This window comes from Microcaecilia unicolor, chromosome 5 (genome assembly GCF_901765095.1).
Source record: "Microcaecilia unicolor chromosome 5, aMicUni1.1, whole genome shotgun sequence".
Lineage (NCBI taxonomy): Eukaryota > Metazoa > Chordata > Amphibia > Gymnophiona > Siphonopidae > Microcaecilia > Microcaecilia unicolor.
This window is the reverse complement of record NC_044035.1, coordinates 352,493,625-352,515,108: the sequence shown is the minus strand read 5'-3', so window position 1 is coordinate 352,515,108 and position 21,484 is coordinate 352,493,625. Positions and strand designations below refer to the sequence as shown.

At 41.6% G+C, this 21,484-nt stretch overlaps 1 protein-coding gene across 2 annotated transcripts in view; it reads right to left on the bottom strand.

Moving 5' to 3' along the window:
• Positions 1 to 21,484, bottom strand: part of BANP (BTG3 associated nuclear protein) — a 517,523-nt gene that overhangs the window by 250,981 nt on the left and 245,058 nt on the right. For both annotated transcript variants that reach the window (XM_030204572.1, XM_030204573.1), the window contains exon 8: positions 15,941 to 16,108. In XM_030204572.1, coding sequence (XP_030060432.1) covers positions 15,941 to 16,108 — 168 coding nt within the window. The remainder of the gene's footprint in view (positions 1 to 15,940; positions 16,109 to 21,484) is intronic.

Genomic DNA, 21,484 nt, shown 5'->3' with positions numbered 1-21,484 from the left:
CTTCAAAAAGAGATAAACAGGATGGAGTCGGTCCAGAGGGTGGCTACTAAAATGGTCAGTGGTCTTTGTCTTTGTCATCAAGCTTATGGGGGCAGACTTAAAGATCTCAATATGTATACTTTGGAAGAAACACCAGATATATGAGAAACATTTAAAACCTATGCAGCATAAATTCACAGAAGAGGAGTCTGTTTCATTTGAAAGGAAGTTCTGAAATGAAAGGGAAAGGGAAATGGGACTTGATATACCGCCTTTCTGAGGTTTTTGCAAATACATTCAAAGTGGTTTACATATATTCAGGTACGTATTTTGTACCAGGGGCAATGGAGGGTTAAGTGACTTGCCCAGAGTCACAAGGAGCTGCAGTGGGAATCAAACTCAGTTCCCCAGGATCAAAGTCCACTGCACTAACCACTAGGCTACTCCTCTACTCCAGGAATAAAGAATGAAGGTGAAAGGGGACAGACTCAGAAGTAACCTGAGGAAATATTTTTTCATGGAAAGGGTGATGAATTCGTGGAATGACCTCCTGGTGGAAGTGGTGGAGATGAAAACAGTATCTGAATTCAAGGGAGCTTGGGACAAATACACAGGATCTCTAAGGAAGTGATAGGCAGAACAGATGGCATGGACAGGCAGACTGGATACGCCATATGGTCGTTATTTGTCTTCATTTTTCTCTGTTTCTATGAAATTAACTAAGGAATGTTCCAATATAAGATGGGTAGGTAAGGCATTCTACAAAGATGAACCAATAACATTAAGAGGGTCATTTTTGATAAAACATCTAAGTCCGATTTTGGACATTTTGCTAGAAACATCCAAAAATTGAATGATGAGCACAGCCATTTTGGAACCTGAAAAATGTCTCTTTTTGGTTCAGAAATTGCCTTTTTCCTAGATGTTTTGTGCTCAGTGCCTTTTTCTTTTGGGACCATTTTGGAAAATAAAACATCCAAGAGAAAAACGCCCCCCAAAAAACAGTCATTGGGATGTCTGGGAGCCATCATTCTTAGTAGACTGGCCACACAAACATCCCAGCAGAGTAGTGGAGCAGCCTAGGGGGTACTGAAGTGGACTTCACATAAAAGGTCCCAAGTACACATCTCACCATAACCCTCTTATATTGTATGGTGAGCACACCAGGAGCAGAAAAATCCCTACTGTACCTCACTGTACACTACTACAATAGCTCTCAAACTTGCAGGTGTCACCGGTAACGGAATTCAAGCATGCGTGGGATAAACATAACGGAATCCTGTGCAGAAAGAATGGATCCTCAGAAGCTTAGCCGAGATTGGGAGGCGGGGCTGGTGTTTGGGTGGTGGGGCTAGTTCTGGGCAAGACTTCTATGGTCTGTGTCCTGAAAATGGCAGATACAAATCAAGGTAAGGTATACACAAGAAGTAGCACATATGAGTTTATCTTGTTGGGCAGACTAGATGGACCATGCAGGTCTTTTTCTGCCGTCATCTACTATGTTACTATGTATATGTAGACACAGTAGGTATTTAGTGTGTTTTAAAGGGCTTACATGCTCCAAAAAAAGTGTAAGAGTGGGATATGGTCCTGGGTCTCCTTCTCTACAGTCTATTGCATTGACCACTAGGACCTGCTTGCTGCTTTAATAGGAATGGCCGTCATACGTGAAGCTGTCAAAGAGTCTGGGATGTACTGTCATTGTTACATTTTAGGGGGCTGTAAGGGGGTCTGTGACCACTAGGGGAGTAAGAGAGGGCAGTTGTGCCTTAATCCATTCCCTGTGGTCATTTGGTAACTTAGTTGCGATTGAAACAAATCTAGCCAAAAACATCTTAATTTTGGTCCTAGACAATTTCATTTTGTTCCATTATTGCAGCAAAAACATCTCTCTTTTGGGGCCGCCCAGGTCCCACCAAAAACATGCCCCCATCACGCCCACTTGAAATTTGGATGAACTGTGGAGTAAAACATGTAAAATTGCACTGTCAGGAAAAAAAAAAAAAACCAGCATGCATTTAGTACCCTCAGGGAGAATAATCCAAAAAGGCAGCAACTATTACCCTGTTCCAGGTCTTAACTCTTTTCCTCCTGATTACAATGGTTAAATGCAAGGACAAACTGTAAGGTTTTCCTTCTGAAGCCCAGTTGACATAATCTTCTTGCCCGTGGATGCATTTGTTCAGTGTTGTAAACTCCGGGAGGTGCTTCGGGAGGTCAGCCAGCTCTGTCAAAACCAGAGCCAGGCATCCTAACACAGACTTTCAGGTCAGAAACATCTTTAAGCCCCAAAAAACCACACGCTTCTGCTTCCACTGAAAATGGACCTTCAACCACAGACCACAAAGAGAACTGCCCTTGAGGGGAGGGGGGGGGGAGCAGGAGAAGACAATACCAAAGTTGAAAGGGAGATCACAGCTCTATTACCTCAACGTGTGTTGGAGGAAGCCATGATAGGACCAGTAGGGAGGCAGCTCTCCTGAGGTGGGGAGTGGGGATGGGTTGTATTTACTTCAACAGTAAGAGACCCCCAGTTAAGTACTGCAGCTGTTATGAATCGTCTGATAGGCACCTTCCTCATCAATTTCACTTGCTACAACCTGAAGTCTTCTCTTTTGAGAATATATGGAAGCAATCTATACTCTGTGGACACCTTAAACGCCACAAAATTCAGAAACTGAGTATGAACGTTTCAATGCACCAGCAAACGCTTGATAATTTGGAAATCTAAATTTACACAAGTAGAGCAGCAGGTTGAGAAAATCTCTGCTATATAAGATTTAAATACAAACTCGGTTAAGATGTTACAGTGCTACATTATAAAACTGAAAAATCATAGTTTCGCTTAAGGCAGTGTTTTAAAGATACGTGATAAATTCCTCAGGACGTAATAAATCCAGTTACTAAGTTTTATCATTTGCCTGTTGCAAGGAGTACATTAACTGATCTCAAGAGGATCAACTTTCTCCACAAACTATAGATATGTTAGGGTTATTAGAAGTTTCAGATATAGAAAATACAACTCCTGTTATACTTTTGGTGATGTTAGTCTTGGTTGCTGACCGTGTACTGTGAATGTTTTTTTAAATATTATCAAGTGAAATTTTGGAATCATGTTAGGGTGTATCCGGATATAGCTAGAGATTAGCTCAGAAGAGGAGAAAACAATTTCTTTTACTTGGACCATGGGTACTCCAGATGGTTGCTTTATTCTTTTTAAAGTTTCTTTTTTTTAACTGTCGAGCAGCAGCTAGTGAAATATGCATTTTTGTAAAGCCAAAACACCTATTCACCATTATCAGCAGTAGGAAGTTAATGGATATCTCTCCTAACATGTATGCTCTAGCATTCAAGTGTTTCAGATCCATTGCTTCAGACACCTGGGAGAGACCCACCCTGAATAAGCAGTCGATGTTATGGTATAAGGTACGAAATCAACAAATATTTGAAAAGTTTAGATAGATAAGATGGAAGAAGATGATAGGTTTTCCTATGTCCTAATTGTATATTTTTGTTTCGTTGAGCCCCTGAAGACGCCACGAGCGAAACGCATTAGAATGCGTAGGGTTTAACTCGGAGTGAGCATGGGAACACAACAACCAGTTCATTAGCGATGGGAAGAAAGGAAATGGTTACAGCCTGCCTGAGGATTTTAAAATGTATACTCACGAGGAGTGCAGAGAAAACTGCAGAAGAATAAGGACCGCAGGTTACAAATATACATCACGAAGTTGCCTGAAGTGACACAAGGATTAGCATTGAACTAATAGAGTCCAAAAAACATACGGGTTTTAATTAGCGAAGTGACTGAGTTAATCACATGATAACTGTGATCAGAGACGTTTTTGTTTATGTATATCGTCAAGGATTTATAAAAGGAGGAGAAGAGACTTATATAACTCATTCGAGAAGAGTGGGGAGGCAATTTCATTGTAATTTAATGTGGAAAACATCTCTGTATCTCGCTATAGAGTTGTGACAGTAGGGCTGTGTAGTATGTATGAGTGTGTATGAATGAAGGGATAATAGGTCAATAGGAAAATATAATAAAATGCAGTAGGCATTTATGTGGAAAGATAAGAGTTGTTGATATTATTAAAATAAAAAAAACGGGTTTGATATACTAAGTTTGTAGTTACTGGGTTAAAGGATTGTATTGGTAGTAACTAGATTGAAAAAAGTTTTGAAATCTACTACTACTACTATTTAGCATTTCTATAGCGCTACAAGGCGTACGCAGCGCTGCACAAACATAGAAGAAAGACAGTCCCTGCTCAAAGAGCTATGTAATAAAAGTGAGCCAAGTATAGGACAATCAAGCCATTGTGACATCACTGATGAGGTTGGCTCTTATTGGTGGCCTGAGGCATTATGACATCACAATATTAGCTCTGGTTACAAGAGACTACTACTACTACTATTTAGCATTTCTATAGCGCTACAAGGCGTACGCAGCGCTGCACAAACATAGAAGAAAGACAGTCCCTGCTCAAAGAGCTTACAATCTAATACACAAAAAAATAAAGTAAGCAAATCAAATCAATTAATGTGAACGGGAAGGAAGAGAGGAGGGAAGGTGGAGGCGAGTGGTTACAAGTCAAAAGCAATGTTAAAGAGGTGGGCTTTCAGTCTAGATTTAAAGGTGGCCAAGGATGGGGCAAGACGCAGGGGCTCAGGAAGTTTATTCCAGGCGTAGGGTGCAGCGAGACAGAAGGCGCGAAGTCTGGAGTTGGCAGTAGTGGAGAAGGGAACAGATAAGAAGGATTTATCCATGGAGCGGAGTGCACGGGAAGGGGTGTAGGGAAGGACGAGTGTGGAGAGATACTGGGGAGCAGCAGAGTGAGTACATTTATAGGTTAGTAGAAGAAGTTTGAACAGGATGCGAAAACGGATAGGGAGCCAGTGAAGGGTCTTGAGGAGAGGGGTAGTATGAGTAAAGCGACCCTGGCGGAAGACGAGACGGGCAGCAGAGTTTTGAACCGACTGGAGAGGGGAGAGGTGACTAAGTGGGAGCCCAGCAAGAAGCAGATTGCAGTAGTCTAAACGAGAGGTGACAAGGGTGTGGACGAGGGTTTTGGTAGAGTGCTCGGAAAGAAAGGGGCGGATTTTACGGATGTTGTAAAGAAAGAAACGACAGGTCTTGGCAATCTGCTGGATATGAGCAGAGAAGGAGAGAGAAGAATCAAAGATGACCCCAAGGTTTCGAGCTAAGGAGACAGGGAGAATGAGAGAGCCATCAACAGAAATAGAAAACGGGGGGAGCGGGGAGGTGGGTTTGGGGGGGAAAATGAGAAGCTCGGTTTTGGTCATATTTAATTTCAGGTGGCGTTGAGACATCCAGACCCACCCTAAAGGTAGGGGTGCTAACATTTCCTGGGACACCAGAGATCTTTGGTTGGCTGGCTGGCTGATCCTTTTGCACGGCCATGACACTACCCCTTTAGTGCGGTGGTTTGAAACTGATTTTCCTGCACTAAAATTTCTTGCTGCATCAGGAATAAGATTAACATGGGGAAATCAAGAGTAAAGCACACCTTAGTGCATCGGAATCTCTGCTGCTTCTCTCCCTTGTGTGCTGGTGGATTCTCACTCATTCCTTCTGTTGATCAGAATGCTTGTCCAGAAAGTAAAACTTAAATGTGCCATATACAAGCAAGCATGTGTATCTAACATCACTTAGATATTTATATTTCCACTGTAATGCTACTCTTTTTTGTGCATTTTTGTTATAAAATAGCCCTTTCTCTTGTACAAAGTGCCAAATGCACAAGTATCTTTGGCTGGTGTTAAACATACTTCATAAGCGGCAAAGCCATGGCAGAGTCTTTTATAACATATTTGCACAGTTTTAAACGGGCAAACTTAGAAACCTATTTCCACGCCTACTTGACCTATATACAGTACAAAGTTATCTCTTAAGCTCTGAAATTTGTTAATCGTATGACTGGTTTTGACAAATGTAATTTAATTTCATTTATTGTATGTGCTACTCGCTAATTCAGAAAAAGTAAAAAAAAAAGTGAGGCAACAGAAGATGAGGGTTCCAGAGGTGCAGGGCTTTTTTGGAGGGGGTACTTGGGGGTACTGAGTACCGGCACCTTTTGCACTGTCTGCTAAACTTGACCCATGGTTCTCGTATTTTAATGAAAGAGCTCAGGTTCTACATACAAATTCTGCCTTGTCATAGATTCTATGACTGGTTGCAGGGGTCCTGGCTATTGTGGGGGGAGTCCCTCAATGATCACTCCACCCCTGAAGGGTGGCCTGGTATTTGAGTACCGGCACCTTTTATGCTAGACAAAATGCACTGCAGAGGTGTAGTACAAAACCTTTTATTCTGTCATCAAATCCAAAAGCCTAATGTACAACAGACTCGACACAGTTGAGTTTCGACGTATGTGCCTGTGCTGAATGCACAGGGCAGGTCCATTACCAGTTACCAGACAGACAGAACTGGAGTTCACCAGTACCTATTTCTGGAAGCAGCAGTGAATGGATGTCCTTATCGTGATCTGCCAGGTCAGAGGTTTTCAACCCAGTCCTCGGGGCACGTAGCCAGTCAGGGTTTTCAGGATATCTCCAAAACCCCAACTGGCTGGGTGTGCCCAGAGGACTAGGGTAAAAACCTCTGTGCCAGGTTCTTCCAAGTGACCCAGTCTGACCACTGCTGGAACAGAATGTTGCATGACTTAGCGTGGCTTGTTTTATATAAACATCTGACTCATCAATAAGCAAACAAATGAAATATGGGATGGATTCATTTTCTCACATCAGATCAGCTCCAGTAAAACAAGATTGGAACTAAAAGAGAATTAATGATTAGAGACCTTGTTCCACAACTCCCCAAGGGCTTGGAATTTTAAGGCAATCGTGTTTCCAGCTCTCCTAGTGTGTTGTATAAATACTAGATTAACAGATGGGAAGAAGTGAATCCTGAAATTACTTATTCTATGGCAAACACACTATTAAAATGTTTAAAATATTGGTACTGGTCTTCAAAAGGGTCCAAGCAAGACAAAACTAGTTCATATTGCAATGGACAAGAGGTTAATCCTGATAGTAAACACTTCCTGTTTCAGTCTAAATCATATATAACACACTGTCATCAAACATGTAGCACCATTACTTTCTAGAACAGTGTCTGCCATAAAGATTAACATTATTAGGATTAGTTTACAGCATGAGCAGCTGTTAGCTGCACTTGAATTACCATCTCGGTATGTAACCAGTACGCACTCCATTTGTCAAATTCTAACCATTACTGAAAAAAAGGAGTTAAACAAGAATCTTCTGGGCCTAGAGAAGATAACGCAAGCAATATGGTAAAGTTTGGCGAGATTGCATGAGAAATTCTAGAGAGAGGTGTCGTCTTCTGGGGCTCCTGCAGTCTGCTACCTCTCCTCCAGCGTTGGCACTTCCAGATTCTAGTTGTAGAGCGCAACCTAGTTTCATCTGTACTTCCAGAAATCTTCAGCATTTGATAGTATACAGTTTATTCTAACTTTAAGAGCACTACTTTAAAATGTATACTCATGAACTGGTTAAAAGATAGAAAACAGAGAGTAGGATTAAATGGTCAGTATTTTCAATCAAGAAGGGTTGATAGTGGAGTTCCGCAGGAGTAAGTGCTGGGACCACTGCTTTTTAACATTTCTACAAATGATCTAGATATGGGAACAAGTGAAAGTAATTAAATTTGCTGATGACACAAAGTTATTCAAAGTTGTTAACTTGCAAGAGAATTGTGAAAAATTGCAAGAGGACCATACGAGACTGGGAGACTGGGCATCCAAATGGCAGATGATGTTTAATGTGAGCAAGTGTAAAGTGATGCAAGTGGGAAAGAGGAACCTGAACTATTGCTAAGTTGCAAGGTTCCACATTAGGAGTCACTGACCAGGAAAAGGATCTAGGTATCATCGTTGACAATATGTGAAACCCTCTGCTCAGTGTGCAGCGGCGGTTAAGAAAGCAAATACAATGTTAGGTATTAGGAAAAGAATGGAAAATGAGGATGTTATGTCTTTGTATCGCTCCATGGTGAGACCGCACCTTGAACACTGTGTGCGATTCTGGTCACTGCATCTCAAAAAAGAAAAGGTACATGGAAGGGCAACGAAAATGATAAAGGGGATGGGATGACTTTCCTATGAGGAAAGGTTGGAGGTGGAGAGCACTGCAGCAAGCTGGAAGCAATCAGATCCAGATAAGTGTGAAGAACTTTGAGGAAATAAAATTTTGAATGAATAGGCTTGCAAGATAATATAATGAAGTGAAATAGACCGGCTGGAAAGATGTACCTCAGGGATCTTTGGATCGGTTCTCTTTAACATCTTTAACAAACTTTTAACTCCGCTTGCTCTTCTTATACAGACATTTGACATTTCCTTTTTCTTTTTACGCAGACAACATTCAACTCCATTGACCCTGAAATTGCATACTTCACAATCCATCACTGAAATATCAGGTAAACTCAATATAATCTTTGACTGGCCAGCTGCTAAATAAGCTGAAGCTGAGTGTACCTAAGAGTTGCTTTGTTTTCCCCCTGGATCAGCCCATCTACTTTATTGTGCCTGCCTTCGATATATGGAATTCAAACTCCATCAAAAAAACTCTTGGCTTTGTATTTGATCATCATCTCACTTTCTCCAACCATATTTCCTCACAGGTGAAAAGATCATTATTCACACTGCAACAAATTAGGGCAGCTAGTCACTCATTTTTTGACATCACTCCACCTATTAGTTCACTCCTTAGTAATTTCCCATCTTTACTGCAATTCGGTTCTTTAAGGCTTACAACAATACCAGATTAGGAAGTTCTAACTTGTACAAAGTACCACAGTTAAGTTGATTCATGGTGCTAGGAAATATAATAGTGTAATTCCCCTGCTAGAGGATGAACAATGGCTTCCTATTTACCATCATCTTGCTTTCAAAATCCTAATTTTGACATACCAAATTATTTACACGGGTCTTCCCCCATTTCTCTACAGATCTCTTTCGCCAAATACACAAATCTATGCCCTTTGCTCCTCCCAGTAACATTCCCAACTCATCTACAAGTCCGTTCACGTTTAGCCAGAACTTCCTCTTTCACTGTTCCAACACCTACACTTGGAGCTCAATATCCCTTAAGTTATGATCTGAACTCTCCATCAATAAGTTCAATGCTCTTTTAAAGGCTTATTTCTTCACCATAGCCTTTGCCTTTGCAAATGGTTGATTTCACAGAAGAATTTGTATACACTTGTCCCCCCAAACTCACTTATACTAACTATTGTAACCCAGGCCTCATTATGTGGTTATTTCCTCTCCCCCACTGATTGGTTAATAACTACGCTAATGTAAACCATTTTACTCATTTTTTGTGTGTGGTATATTTGTGTTAAATGTAAATGTATTGTTTAAATGCCTTTAACTCCCACTCATTTAGTTACATGCTTTAGGCGGATCATAGCAATAAAGAAAATCTGTATATGCTATTGCCAGGTACAATCATACTCCGATGTGTTAAAGTTAACATTTCGAAGTAATGTCAAGAATAGTTTGAGGGTAATTTAACAGCTGACATAGGTGTAAAGTCAATGGGTAAAATTATACATTTCTTCTTTAAGAGAACATATGTGCCTACTTTCACTTTGTAAACTACCTTGGCAAAATTACTGCACACATTTTCATCTATGACCCAAACTCCGACTCCCTCTACTTCAGGAAGCAGGTGAAAGCCTGGCTCTTCTCCCAAGCCTTTAATACATAGGATGACTGACTTTACACTCATTCTGCATCTGGACTAGGTTGCTACACATACTGTAACTTAGATCAGTTCCTTATCTCTTGCTGAACTATACCAAGAACTTGCCTTGAGTTTAGCTAACCAACTAATTATCCCCAACTGACTCTGTACCAGGCATCTTGTTCCCATCATATATCTGCATTTGATCCCTCAACTATATGGTAAGCTGTATTGTAGAAAATCATTAGCATCATATCTATGCTGGTTGAATGTTCTAATGCCTATTAGGTGTATCAGTATTATGCCAACATTGTATTATATCTCTGGTATTTGAATTCCAGTGCAGTGAAATGTGTATTTTTTTTAATACTGATTCACGGTGGTTCTATTATTAGGTTTCAATTTGCTGTTTTCGTTTACCTCATTTATTGTGTTTATACTTGGTCATTTTACTATTGTTATGCTGTTAACATGTGGGAAACAGGAACCCGAACTATAGCTACGTAATGCAAGGTTCCACATTAGGAGTCACCAACCATGAAAGTGGTCTAGGCATCATCGCTGAAGATATGTTGAAATCCTCTGCTTGATCATGGTCTTCCTTTGTTGTTTCAGGGACATAGACAGTAGAAGTCTGCCCAGCTCTGTCTTTATGTTCCAAATTGTCGTCAAAGCCCACTCCAGCCTATCTGAATCCGTCTTGTCATTTGCCCGGTAATGTCCTCACATTCCAAATTACTGGAGTTTCAGTTGAAGCTCTCCACAGCCCATCCTAAGCCGAATTGCTATATATGGGACTCAGACCATACAAGCCAGCCCAGCACTGGCCCTAGTTGATACAGCCAGAGTTGCCATATAAGCACCACTTGACATGCAAACATATATACAACCCTTTAGGTTTTGTTTTTTATACCATTCACTTTTTAATTAGAGATCCTCTACGTTTAGAATTTCACCACAATTTTGTGAATTTAAGGTTCATTTACTAAATTCCAGAAGAATAGCAGCATGTGAAATGGTTGGCCCTTTGTCAATCTTAAGTCATTTTCCTTAGAGAAACCTATAGCCCATTTTGGGGAGATTTCTGTTCTTTATAAACCACTAAGATCATTTTCCTGAGAGATTAAAACAATGCAGTAATTGGCCACTTTATATTCATTTTGAATTTGTGTGTTTCTTGTTTGTTGAGAGGGATGATTCATCAAAGTCCTTTCCAAGGCACAGAATGGGAGAAAGTTCTTAATGAATCAGGTCCTTAAAGGTGGAATGATATCAGTTATGCACTACATTGTAGCAGCCTGAAATAATCATCCCATATTTTATAATTACTCTCTCCATTTTATAGTACAAATTTGTATTTCTAGTGTTTTTTAACAATCCAGAGCATCTCAGTTAACAGCAGCGTAGCTCCCAACGTTAACAATGCTGGGGAAATTAGATCTTGCCAGAAAGGTGGAGCCCCATTTTACACAGAACATACATAGAGCTCAGAATTGAGACACCCAGACCAGGATATGCTCATTTCTAGTAGTGATTTAGAAAAGGATCTGCAGAAATGCGTGCGTATTTGCCGGCATGTGCCATTTTACAAATATACCTGTTGAAAATAATGAACAACACTGACGCAGCAGCTTCCCCATGAATTATTGGCACTTCCATGTGGAAATGGCAATCTCAGAACTTCCACGTATTGCTGCCCATGTATTAATAGCGCCAATGAAGTAGTCAGGCCACAATTTTAATTTTGTTTCATTTTTTGGATTTTCAATCTGTTTATAAACGCTTTCTTCTGTGAATGGCGCAATATCTACTCCATTCCCAGATATTCCCTTGGCAACCGACCGCACTCCTCCAGGATTTTCTTCTGTGAACACTAAAGAAAAGTATTTGTTTAGCATGTTCACTTTATCCTCATTACTCCCCACATATCTATTCTCAGTATCTTTCAGTCTTGCAATTCCATTTCTATTTTTTTCTCCTTTCCCCAATATATCTAAAAAAAGGTTTTATCACCTCTCTTTACATCCTTAGCCATTTTTTTCTTCCACCCACGCTTTCGCTAGCTGTATTTCCCTCTTTGCTTCTTTGAGTTTAATCTAGTAATCCTTTCTGTGATCCTCTTGTTGCATTCTTCTGTATTTCTTGAACGAAGCCTCTTTTGCCCTTATTTTTTCAGCCACTTGCTTGGAGAACCATATGGGCTTCCTGTTTCTCTTGATTTTGTTTATTTTACTTCCGTAAAGATCGGTTGCCATATTTATAGCAGTTTTCAGCTTACTTTAGATACATAGTAAATGCTAAAATTCTTAATTAGAAAAACTACATTATTTATTAGGATTTATTTACCACCTTTTTGGAGGAATTCACTCAAGGCGGTGTACAGTAAGAATGACTAAAACATGAGCAATAGACAATTACAGCAGTAAAAATATTCAAATAATAATGCAAAGCATGGCATAGTATACTACTTACAATGTCAACACAATATGTAATAGAACATTTTAATGACAGCGTAGGGTATAAGCAAAGATGGAACATATAGATAGATAAGAGAGTAAGAGGAGTTCGAAAGTAAGGTGACTGATTTAAAGAAAGTTGCATATGAGGTCAGAGAGATGGGTAAATATCATCTCAGCTAGTGTAGGAGTGAATAAACATATCCTGCTGCAGTATGTGCAGCCTGTGTCACTCCTTGTGTGTGAGTGAGACTAAGAAGTTAGTTACTTCTTCCATTAAAGGCCTGATTGAAGAGCCAAGCCTTCACCTGCTTCCTGAAGTAGAGATAGTCTTGTGTTAAGCGAAGCCTTTCAGGGAGTGTATTCCAGAGTGTGGGGGCTACTCTGGAGAAGGTTCGCTTGCGGGTATCATATCGTGTAATGTCTTTTGGAGAGGGTGTGGTTAGTGATAGTCCTTGAGAGGACCTTAGTGTCCTTGGAGGTGTGTAGAGGATCATCTTATTCTTCAGGTAATCGGGGGGCTATTTCCTTTAAGGGCCTTGAAGATCACACATAGAGTTTTAAATTTAGCCTTTTATTGTACTGGTAGCCCATGAAGTTTTTGCAAAAATGGTGTAATGTGGTCACTTCACTTACAAGCATTCTGAGTCAATTGGAGTTGGTGCAGGCCCTTTGTAGTCAGACCATTGTAAAGTGCATTACAGTCTTGATGTTACCATGGCATGCACAACTGGAATAAGATTTACCTTCTCGATGTAAGGAGAGAGGCAGCTGTCACAAATACTAGTAGCAGCTCTTGAAGGTTGCTTGGATTTGGGGAATCAGAGTAAGTGTTGAATCTAACTGTATTCTAAGGTTCCTGACTTGTGATCTGAGGGGGAGTTCGTACTTCCCAAAAGAGATTTTGATGTCAGGTATGTATCCACCTGTGTTAGGGACCCAGAGAAGCTTGGTTTTACTTGGGTTCAGGCTTATCCCATTCTTGAATTGATGTTAGACAGGTAATCAGTTTATTCAGGGCGTTAGGTAAGTCAATGGGTATGAGTAGCTGCACATCATCCGTGTAGATGTAGAGAAAAGCATTAAAACCTGAAGAAGACAGGGTCAGAAGAATGTGGAAAGATGAAAAACAAAACAAAAAAAGCTGGACCCTGAAATGGAGACAACAGTAGCCAAGCAGGATATCTGTTGGCGATAGAAAGAAGCATGGCAGATTCAACAGCACATGGGACCACTGAGAGGTGTGAAGGAAGCCATACTAAAGAGATGGGACAGACTACCTAAAGGAAAAGGCAGGCAAAAAAGTGGTATAGAGAGAATAGAAAGGGAACAAGCATGATCCTTATACACAAAATGAGATGCACTTTACATACCAGCCTTTCAGAAGAATAAAATTATGAAAATACCTTTTTTGGTCCTGTAGGTTGCTCCTGCACTTTGGGCTTCCAGCTCACTCAGAACTGAAACTACTGTACTATGGTGCCATGAGCTTTCATTTGCAACTACCCATAGTTATTTCCCCTGTCTTAATAATCAACCCCCTTCCAAACTCAGGCCAGACATCAGCTGTATATGTTTACTGTTCACTTCTTATAAGTGTATTAAATAAACAGGTGGTTTACACAACAAAGAATAAATAAATGAAAATGGGGACCACAAAGAACAGCTCTGTCTGGAACCCAGCTAACGTAGACCCTACATATAGGTGCCACTATTGAGCAATGGATGAAATCCCCTCCCTTCTCCTGCCTCCATATCATCCCAGACCAGCGCAAGAAGCAGAGGCCCAGCCCACACACCAAACCCAAACCTTTCACAGGGTGGTGTGCAGCACTTGCCACTGAGTTACCATGCTGGCCTCAAAATGAATAATTTATAAGGTGGTATCAGTACTACGCGGGATGCAAAGACTCATAAAGAAGCTACAGACCGCTCAAAAGACAGCAGCCAGGCTTATATTTGGAAAATCGCGATTCGAAAGCGCCAAACCCCTTCGAGAAAAACTACATTGGCTCCCAATCAAAGAACGTATTACTTTCAAAATCTGCACCCTGGTCCACAAGATTATCTATGGCGATGCCCCGGGATATATGTATGACCTCATAGACCTGCCAACCAGAAATTCAACCAGATCATCACGAACATACTTAAATCTTCACCACCCTAGCTGCAAAGGACTTAAGTACAAATCAATTTATGGATCCAGTTTCTCCTATATAAGCACGCAACTCTGGAATGCACTCCCAAGAGCCGTAAAGGCAATGTACGACCACCTCAACTTCTGGAAATCACTAAAAACCAACTTGTTCGAAAAGGCATACCCTACTGACCGAACTTAAATGCCTTAACCCAGCAACACAAAGAAGCAAAAATTTATAATGAACTCTATATAACTCCTCTTCTCTACGATTCCCTACTGTGTCTGTAATATAATTATCTCACTAACTATAACATCACTCTGTATTTGTTTCACCACCGGAGGTAGCTACTGCCTCACGGTACTATGTAAGCCACATTGAGCCTGCAAATAGGTGGGAAAATGTGGGGCACAAATGTAACAAATAAATAAGTAAGGCTTATTTACCTACTTTTTGTTTGTTTCCAGTCCCTTACTCCATCATAACACGTTTTCATTTATCATAGATACGTACAAACGTGACAAGCTCTTTACTGGACAAGAAAGGAATAGTGGCACCGAGATACAGCGAGAAAGCAACATCTGCTTTAGTACCATTTGTGCTAGGGGTTATACTTATAATAAAGGTTGTTTTTAAGTTGTGAGTTTTGGAAATGAATCTCATTTAGAGCATTAGATTTTTCCATTGACAGAAGATTTTGGCATCTCTGTCTAAGGTACTGGTGGTTACTGTTAATATGCAGCCAAGAGTTTATTGCAGGAGAATAAATCTGCTTCCTCTTCTTTGGGCTACACTCCAAAATACCGCTTTTAATATGAGACGCACAACACTTCCTTTAACACATGAGCAACAGCCAAGTGTGTGCATGAAAGCAGTTCTAAGGCCAACAGGTTTTCATTTTGCTGGCAGCTTACTTACTCATACCTGTACACTGCTACAAAATTCCTTTCCTTAGCATATACCTATTATTATGGACAGCAGGATCTTATATAAATGATTAAACTAGAAATGATGCTTAAAAGTCACAGAAGGACAACGGCCGAAAAGTTTCTGGAATGAACACCTGGAGCTGCACATGCCAAACAAGTATCAGGGAAGACAGGGAAGTAAAATATCACTGATTCTGAAAATTAAGGCACAAAAGGATAGTAAATTTGCCTGAGTTTACAGAAAGTCAGTGGAGGATAAGAACTCAAGAATCAGGTGTAGCCGAGAGCAGCAACAACAGCTCCAAGCAAGGTCTGTAATGATTTACAGGAATAAAGATATTAATGCTTCCTCCACTGATCTTACAGGCATTCCAGACCTGACTATGAATCCATTGTCCCATGACATGATGTGTAAATCACAGCTGGGTCAAATTACAATACCATTACAACATATAGACTAATTGAAGGACATCTCCTAAAAAGTGGCTTCCATTTTAAAACATTATGCCTATTTGTTTTGCAGCTTCACTTTGAACATCTATACATTATTTTCCATAATTGGAGATTTTGCTTAGAAAAAATAAACACAGTTGAGCTATTTTTATGTTAGTAGATTTACACCCTGTGGCTACAGGATTTCTTAGTCTATTACATCTGGTTGATAAACTTTAATCTAAAATATCCAGAACACAGTAGTTACCTGATCCATTAAAGGAAGAGCAGGATGGTGTTCTTCTAGAGAAACTTTTTACGGCAAGACTTTGTCCTCGTTGCTTCCGCCGCCATGCAGTCCTACATTTGGAATCGATGCTCTGCTTAATTCGATACCAGTCTGACTCTGTGATTCCAAATTTATAGAAAAGGTGACCTGATATAAAATCAAAAAGGAGTTGGGTAGCCAAGTGTATATTCCAGACACTCCATTTGTTGATGCAAAACAGTTTCATACCGCATTTGCTTATATTTGAAGTATTTTATAAATGAAGAACAACAAGCTTAGTATTGTTATCATCAACTTCTTAATTGGTGAACCCATTATTAAAGAGCACGAACCACAATTCACAATCAGAGGGACTCAGTGGCAAGGTGTGTGCACGGCCATGGGAACCTTCTGAGTTTGATTACTGGGCCAGGCAGAGTGGACAGAGTTTCAGCCATCACTCAATAGTGACACCTAGGGGGCAATTCTATAACTGGGTGACAGGTAAGGAGCCTATTCCAGTGGTTCCAAACCTGGTCCAGGAGGCACTCCAGCCAGTACGGTTTTCAGGATATCCACAATGAATATTCATGAGAGAGATCTGCATGCACTGCAGGCACACTGGTTATAAGGAGTGCAAGTTTGCTAAGCTAAGTGTCTTATTTATACTCTACAGTAGAGTGGAGGAGTGGCCTAGTGGTTAGGGTGGTGGACTTTGGTCCTGAGGAACTGAGTTGGATTCCCACTTCAGGCACAGGCAGCTCCTTGTGACTCTGGGCAAGTCACTTAACCCTCCATTGCCCCATGTAAGCCGCATTGAGCCTGCCATGAGTGGGAAAGCGCACGGTACAAATGTAACAAAAATAAAATAGATACTATTGGAGATTCTACATGGAATGTTGTTACTATTGGAGATTCTACTTGGAATGTTGCTACTATTGGAGATTCTACATGGAATGTTGCTATTCCACTAGCAACATTCCATGTAGAAAGCTGCGCAGGCTTCTGTTTCTCTGAGTCAGACTCACAGAAGCAGAAGCCTGTGCGGCCACATTGGTGATCTGCAAGGGCCGACTTCTACATGGAATGTTGCTAGTGGAATAGCAACATTCCATGTAGAATCTCAAATAGTAGCAACAGTGGAGGAGTGGCCTAGTGGTTAGGGTGGTGGACTTTGGTCCTGGGGAACTGAGGAACTGAGTTCGATTCCCACTTCAGGCACAGGCAGCTCCTTGTGACTCTGGGCAAGTCACTTAACCCTCCATTGCCCCATGTAAGCCGCATTGAGCCTGCCATGAGTGGGAAAGCGCAGGGTACAAATGTAATATATATATATATTAATTGTATTGTAGTAAGACTTAAGTATAGGACGGTGGAGGTATGAGTCAATGATTATATTTTGATGCACGAGTATAGGATTCACCACGGGAGTGATGTGAATAGTAGCCATCCTGTAAGGTATGAGACCCTACCTCACATACGTTACATAAGTGTTTCTGAAAATATTCTCCTATATTTTTTGTGAGTTGTAATAGAAGTTGAGGAGAAAACAAAAGCCACACAGAATTTTGATAAGTTGGAGATTAAAAAATAATCTATAGTTTTCTATAAGTTAAGCACATTATTTATTTATTTATTTATTTATTTATTTATTTGGATTTAGTTCTCACATTTTCTTTTAGTAGTAGCTCAAGGTGAGTTACATACAGGTAAACCAGGCAAGTGTGAGTCTCACCCATGTGTACACCTACCTGTAAAATATGTACTATGTAAGATATGCCGTATTAAGAAAAAAGGAGAAAGTACAAACCTCACAGACGTGTAAACAACAAAACCAAAAGAAGTGAGGTGGAAAAAAACAAGAATTCACAAGTCTCAGCATGTAGGACCTTTAATACAGTCTGCAATTTCAGCACATCAAAGACCTGACACAGCCGTGTTTCGGCGTATGAGCCAACTTCAGGTGTCAAGAAACCTGTAACCTGCAGAGCTTGGATAATGATATTCCCAGAAATAGTTACAATAATCAATGTTTGTCAGTACTAAGCTCTGTACAATCGTTCGAAAGTCATATGGTGTCACCATATCTTTCAGCTTGCTCAACACGTAAAGTTGAAAAAAAAGACGCATAAACCACATGGTCTATATGTTTTTGCATTGTCAAATTAGTGTCTAGGAAAACTCCCAAACTATAGACAAAAGGCTTCATAATCACTCTTTCACTCTGATATTCAAACATTGCTGGTAGAGATGAGTCCAGAGTCTTACCTACATATATTATATCCAGTGGTGTGCTGGTAAATGTTTAACAACAGGCTCGCCCCCCCCCCCCCCCCAAATTGCAGAGCTGGCTATAGCCAGGGAGAGAGCCTTGGGGGGGGGAGGGGGTAATGCATCACTCCAGGAAAAAAAAATGAAATGATCCCAGGTTCCAATCTAATTCATGTTTAATGTGGGATAAAATGCCATAAATAAGTAAATAAATATAAACTTTTAATGTTGAGCACCTGATTCTCAAAGTGGACATATTCCAAACACTATAATGAAAATAAAATGATTTTTTTCTACCTTTGTTGTCTAGTGACTGTTTTTCTGATCATGCTGGCCCAGTATCCGATTCTGCTGCTATCTGTCCGCTTAACTCCATTTCTAGGGCTTCCTTTCCATTTATTTCTTTACTTTCCTCCTTTCTACTTCATTTCTTACCCTACATCTGTAAGTAAAAGCTGGGTCCTCCGCAAACTTGACTGTCCAGTGGATCCAGCTTCTGCCTATTTTCTTCATCCATGTGCAGTTTTTCTCCTCTCTTCCTTTTCCCTCATCTCATCTCCTTCCTCAATCTTCCCTCCCCTCCATCCATGTCTAGCATTTCTTCTCTCTCCCTCCCCTCCCCTCCATCCACCCATGTCCAGCAACGCTCCTCTCCCCTGCTCTCCCCTCCATCCACCCATGTCCAGCAACCCTCCTCTCCCTCTGCCCTCTCCTCCATCCACCCATGACCAGCAACTCTCCTCTCCCTGCCCTCCCCTCCATCCATCATCAGCAGCAATTCTCTTCTCTTCCCTCCCCTGCCCACCTCCAGCCATCCATGCCCAGCAATTCTCTTCTCTCCCCTGTCCCCCCTCTAGCCACCCATACACAGCGATTCTCTTCTCTCCCCTGCCCCCCTCCAGCCACCCATCCCAGCGATTCTTCTCTCTCCCCTGCCCCCCTCTAGTCATCCATACCCAGTGATTCTCTTCTCGCCCTGCCCCCCTCCAGCCACCCATATCCAGCGATTCTCTTCTCTTCCCCTGCCCCCCCTCCAGCCACCCATACCCAGCGATTCTTCTCTCTCCCCTGCCCCCCTCCAGCCATCCATACCCAGTGATTCTCTTCTCGCCCTGCCCCCCTCCAGCCACCCATATCCAGCGATTCTCTTCTCTCCCCTGCCCACCCCTCTAGCCACCCATACCCAACGATTCTCCTCTCTCCCCTGACTACCTCCGTCGAAGTGGCCGCGTTATTGAAAGCCCTACCCGTCTCTAGCCTTCCCTTCGAGTTTGTTCCCTCAGAGTCTCTCAGATACTCCATGTTTGTCGAGCCAGAGAAAATCTACAGGAAGGGTAAACAAACTCTTATTAGCAAAGGTTTATTATCTGCAGACCCCAGCACGAAGAGGTAATAAAATGGTTAGTTTTGCATTTTATGTTCATTCGGAGGTTTAGTCACATCCCTTTCTTTTCCTTCTTTGCAGAGTAATGTTCTTCTCAAGCACAAGTTAAGCTACTAACCGTTTTCTTTATAATCGCAGGAGATCAAAGTCCCTCTTAGCCTTCCTTATCAGAGCTTTGCGGCCATTTCTTAATATTTTCAGTCGGTTCCTTCTTCCATTTTCTGAAGGATTTTCTTTTAGCTCTAATAGCTTCCTTCACCTCACCTTTTAACCACGCCGGCTGTCGTTTGGTCTTCCATCCTCCTTTTTAATACGCGGAATATATTTGGCCTGGGGTTCCAGAATGGTGTTTCTGAACAGCATCCACACCTGATGTAAAATTTTGACCCTCGTAGTCGCTCCTCTAAGTTTTCTTTTCACCGTTCTTCTGTAACATTGTGACTTCTCTGTCTTTTCGACCCTTTAAGTCTTTCATTGAGAATTCAAACATTACTAAACACCATGCAATTTCTTGAACAAAAGGGGATATTACAATCGGGGATTAGAATAAAGCAGGTGGTAAATATACTAGATCTAACATGTGACTTGCTGAGTATGTAGAGTCTTTCACAAGTTGTCTAAATAGAAATCGTCCTAATATTATCTTCCATTATCTTTGCTGTGGTGATAACTCATCAACAGACAATTCACCTGGTACATTAATATCACCTAATATGTATACTTTCTGGAGATCAATTAGTAAAGTTGATAAAAATTCTAGGAATGGTGAACAATCAGCGGTTATTTTTCTTGGAGAGCACTAGAATAAGCAAAAGGCTATAGATGTGCATTCTGTAACTAGGAATTCTGTAAATTCGGATGATTCTTGTCACGACTGTGGTTATGACTCCACTTTCAGTCTCACCTTGTCTCCCGGTGGTCAGCTTCAGAAGTGGCTCCAGTCTGTATTTTCCTTGCATTGTTGCTTCTGCTACCACTCCTTCTGTGTTTCAAGCCTCACTCTAGTGTTCTGTGTTTCAAGCCTCACTCTGGTGTTCTGTGGGCTTCAAGCTTCACTCTGGTGTTCTGTGGGTTTCAAGCCTAATTCCTGTAGTCATGTTATCATCAGTGAAGGCCCTCATAAGGAAGGTGAGGACATTCATTCAGGGCCTTTGCAAAGCCAAAGGTCTGCAGGTTTGGAGGTGTGCTTGTGTAGCACTTCTGCCCCGTTTCCTAGTCAGTGTGCTTCAGTGGCGTAGCCAGAAGGCATTTTTGGGTGGGCCAACAGGTTGGATGGATGCGCACTAGAGAAACACCTGTCATCTGATATGTCCTGCCCACGCCCCTACTCATAGGCGCCCGGTATAAGAGGCTTGGGGAGGCTAAGCCTCCCCAGCCAGCAGGAAAGAGTTAGGCGTCGGGCGAGCAAGCGAGCAGCGCCATGAATCTCCCCTTTCCCTCCCCTTGTTTACTATCGGCCCCGCGTCATCTTTAATTTACCTGCGTTCCAGCGTCGGCCCGCCGCGTCATTTCAAAGCCCGCCCTGCTGCCTGTCTCTATTCTTCCCTCCCTTCGCGATGTGTTCGTTCGGCAGAGTCCCGCCCTCAAGGAAATGATGTCAGAAGGCGGGACTCTGCCGAACGAATCACATCGCAAAGGGAGGGAAGAATAGAGACAGGCAGCAGGGCGGGCTTTGAAATGACGCGGCGGGCCGACGCTGGAACGCAGGTAAATTAAAAATGGCGCGGGCCAGATAGTAAACAAGAGGAGGGAAAGGGGAGAGGAGAATCGCGCTGGCGCTGCCGGGTATGGATGGAGGGGAGGCAGGGGACAGAAGGGAATTCGCTGGATATGCATGGAGGGCAGGGGAGAGGAGGGTTTGCTGGAATGGGTGGATAGAGGGGATGGCA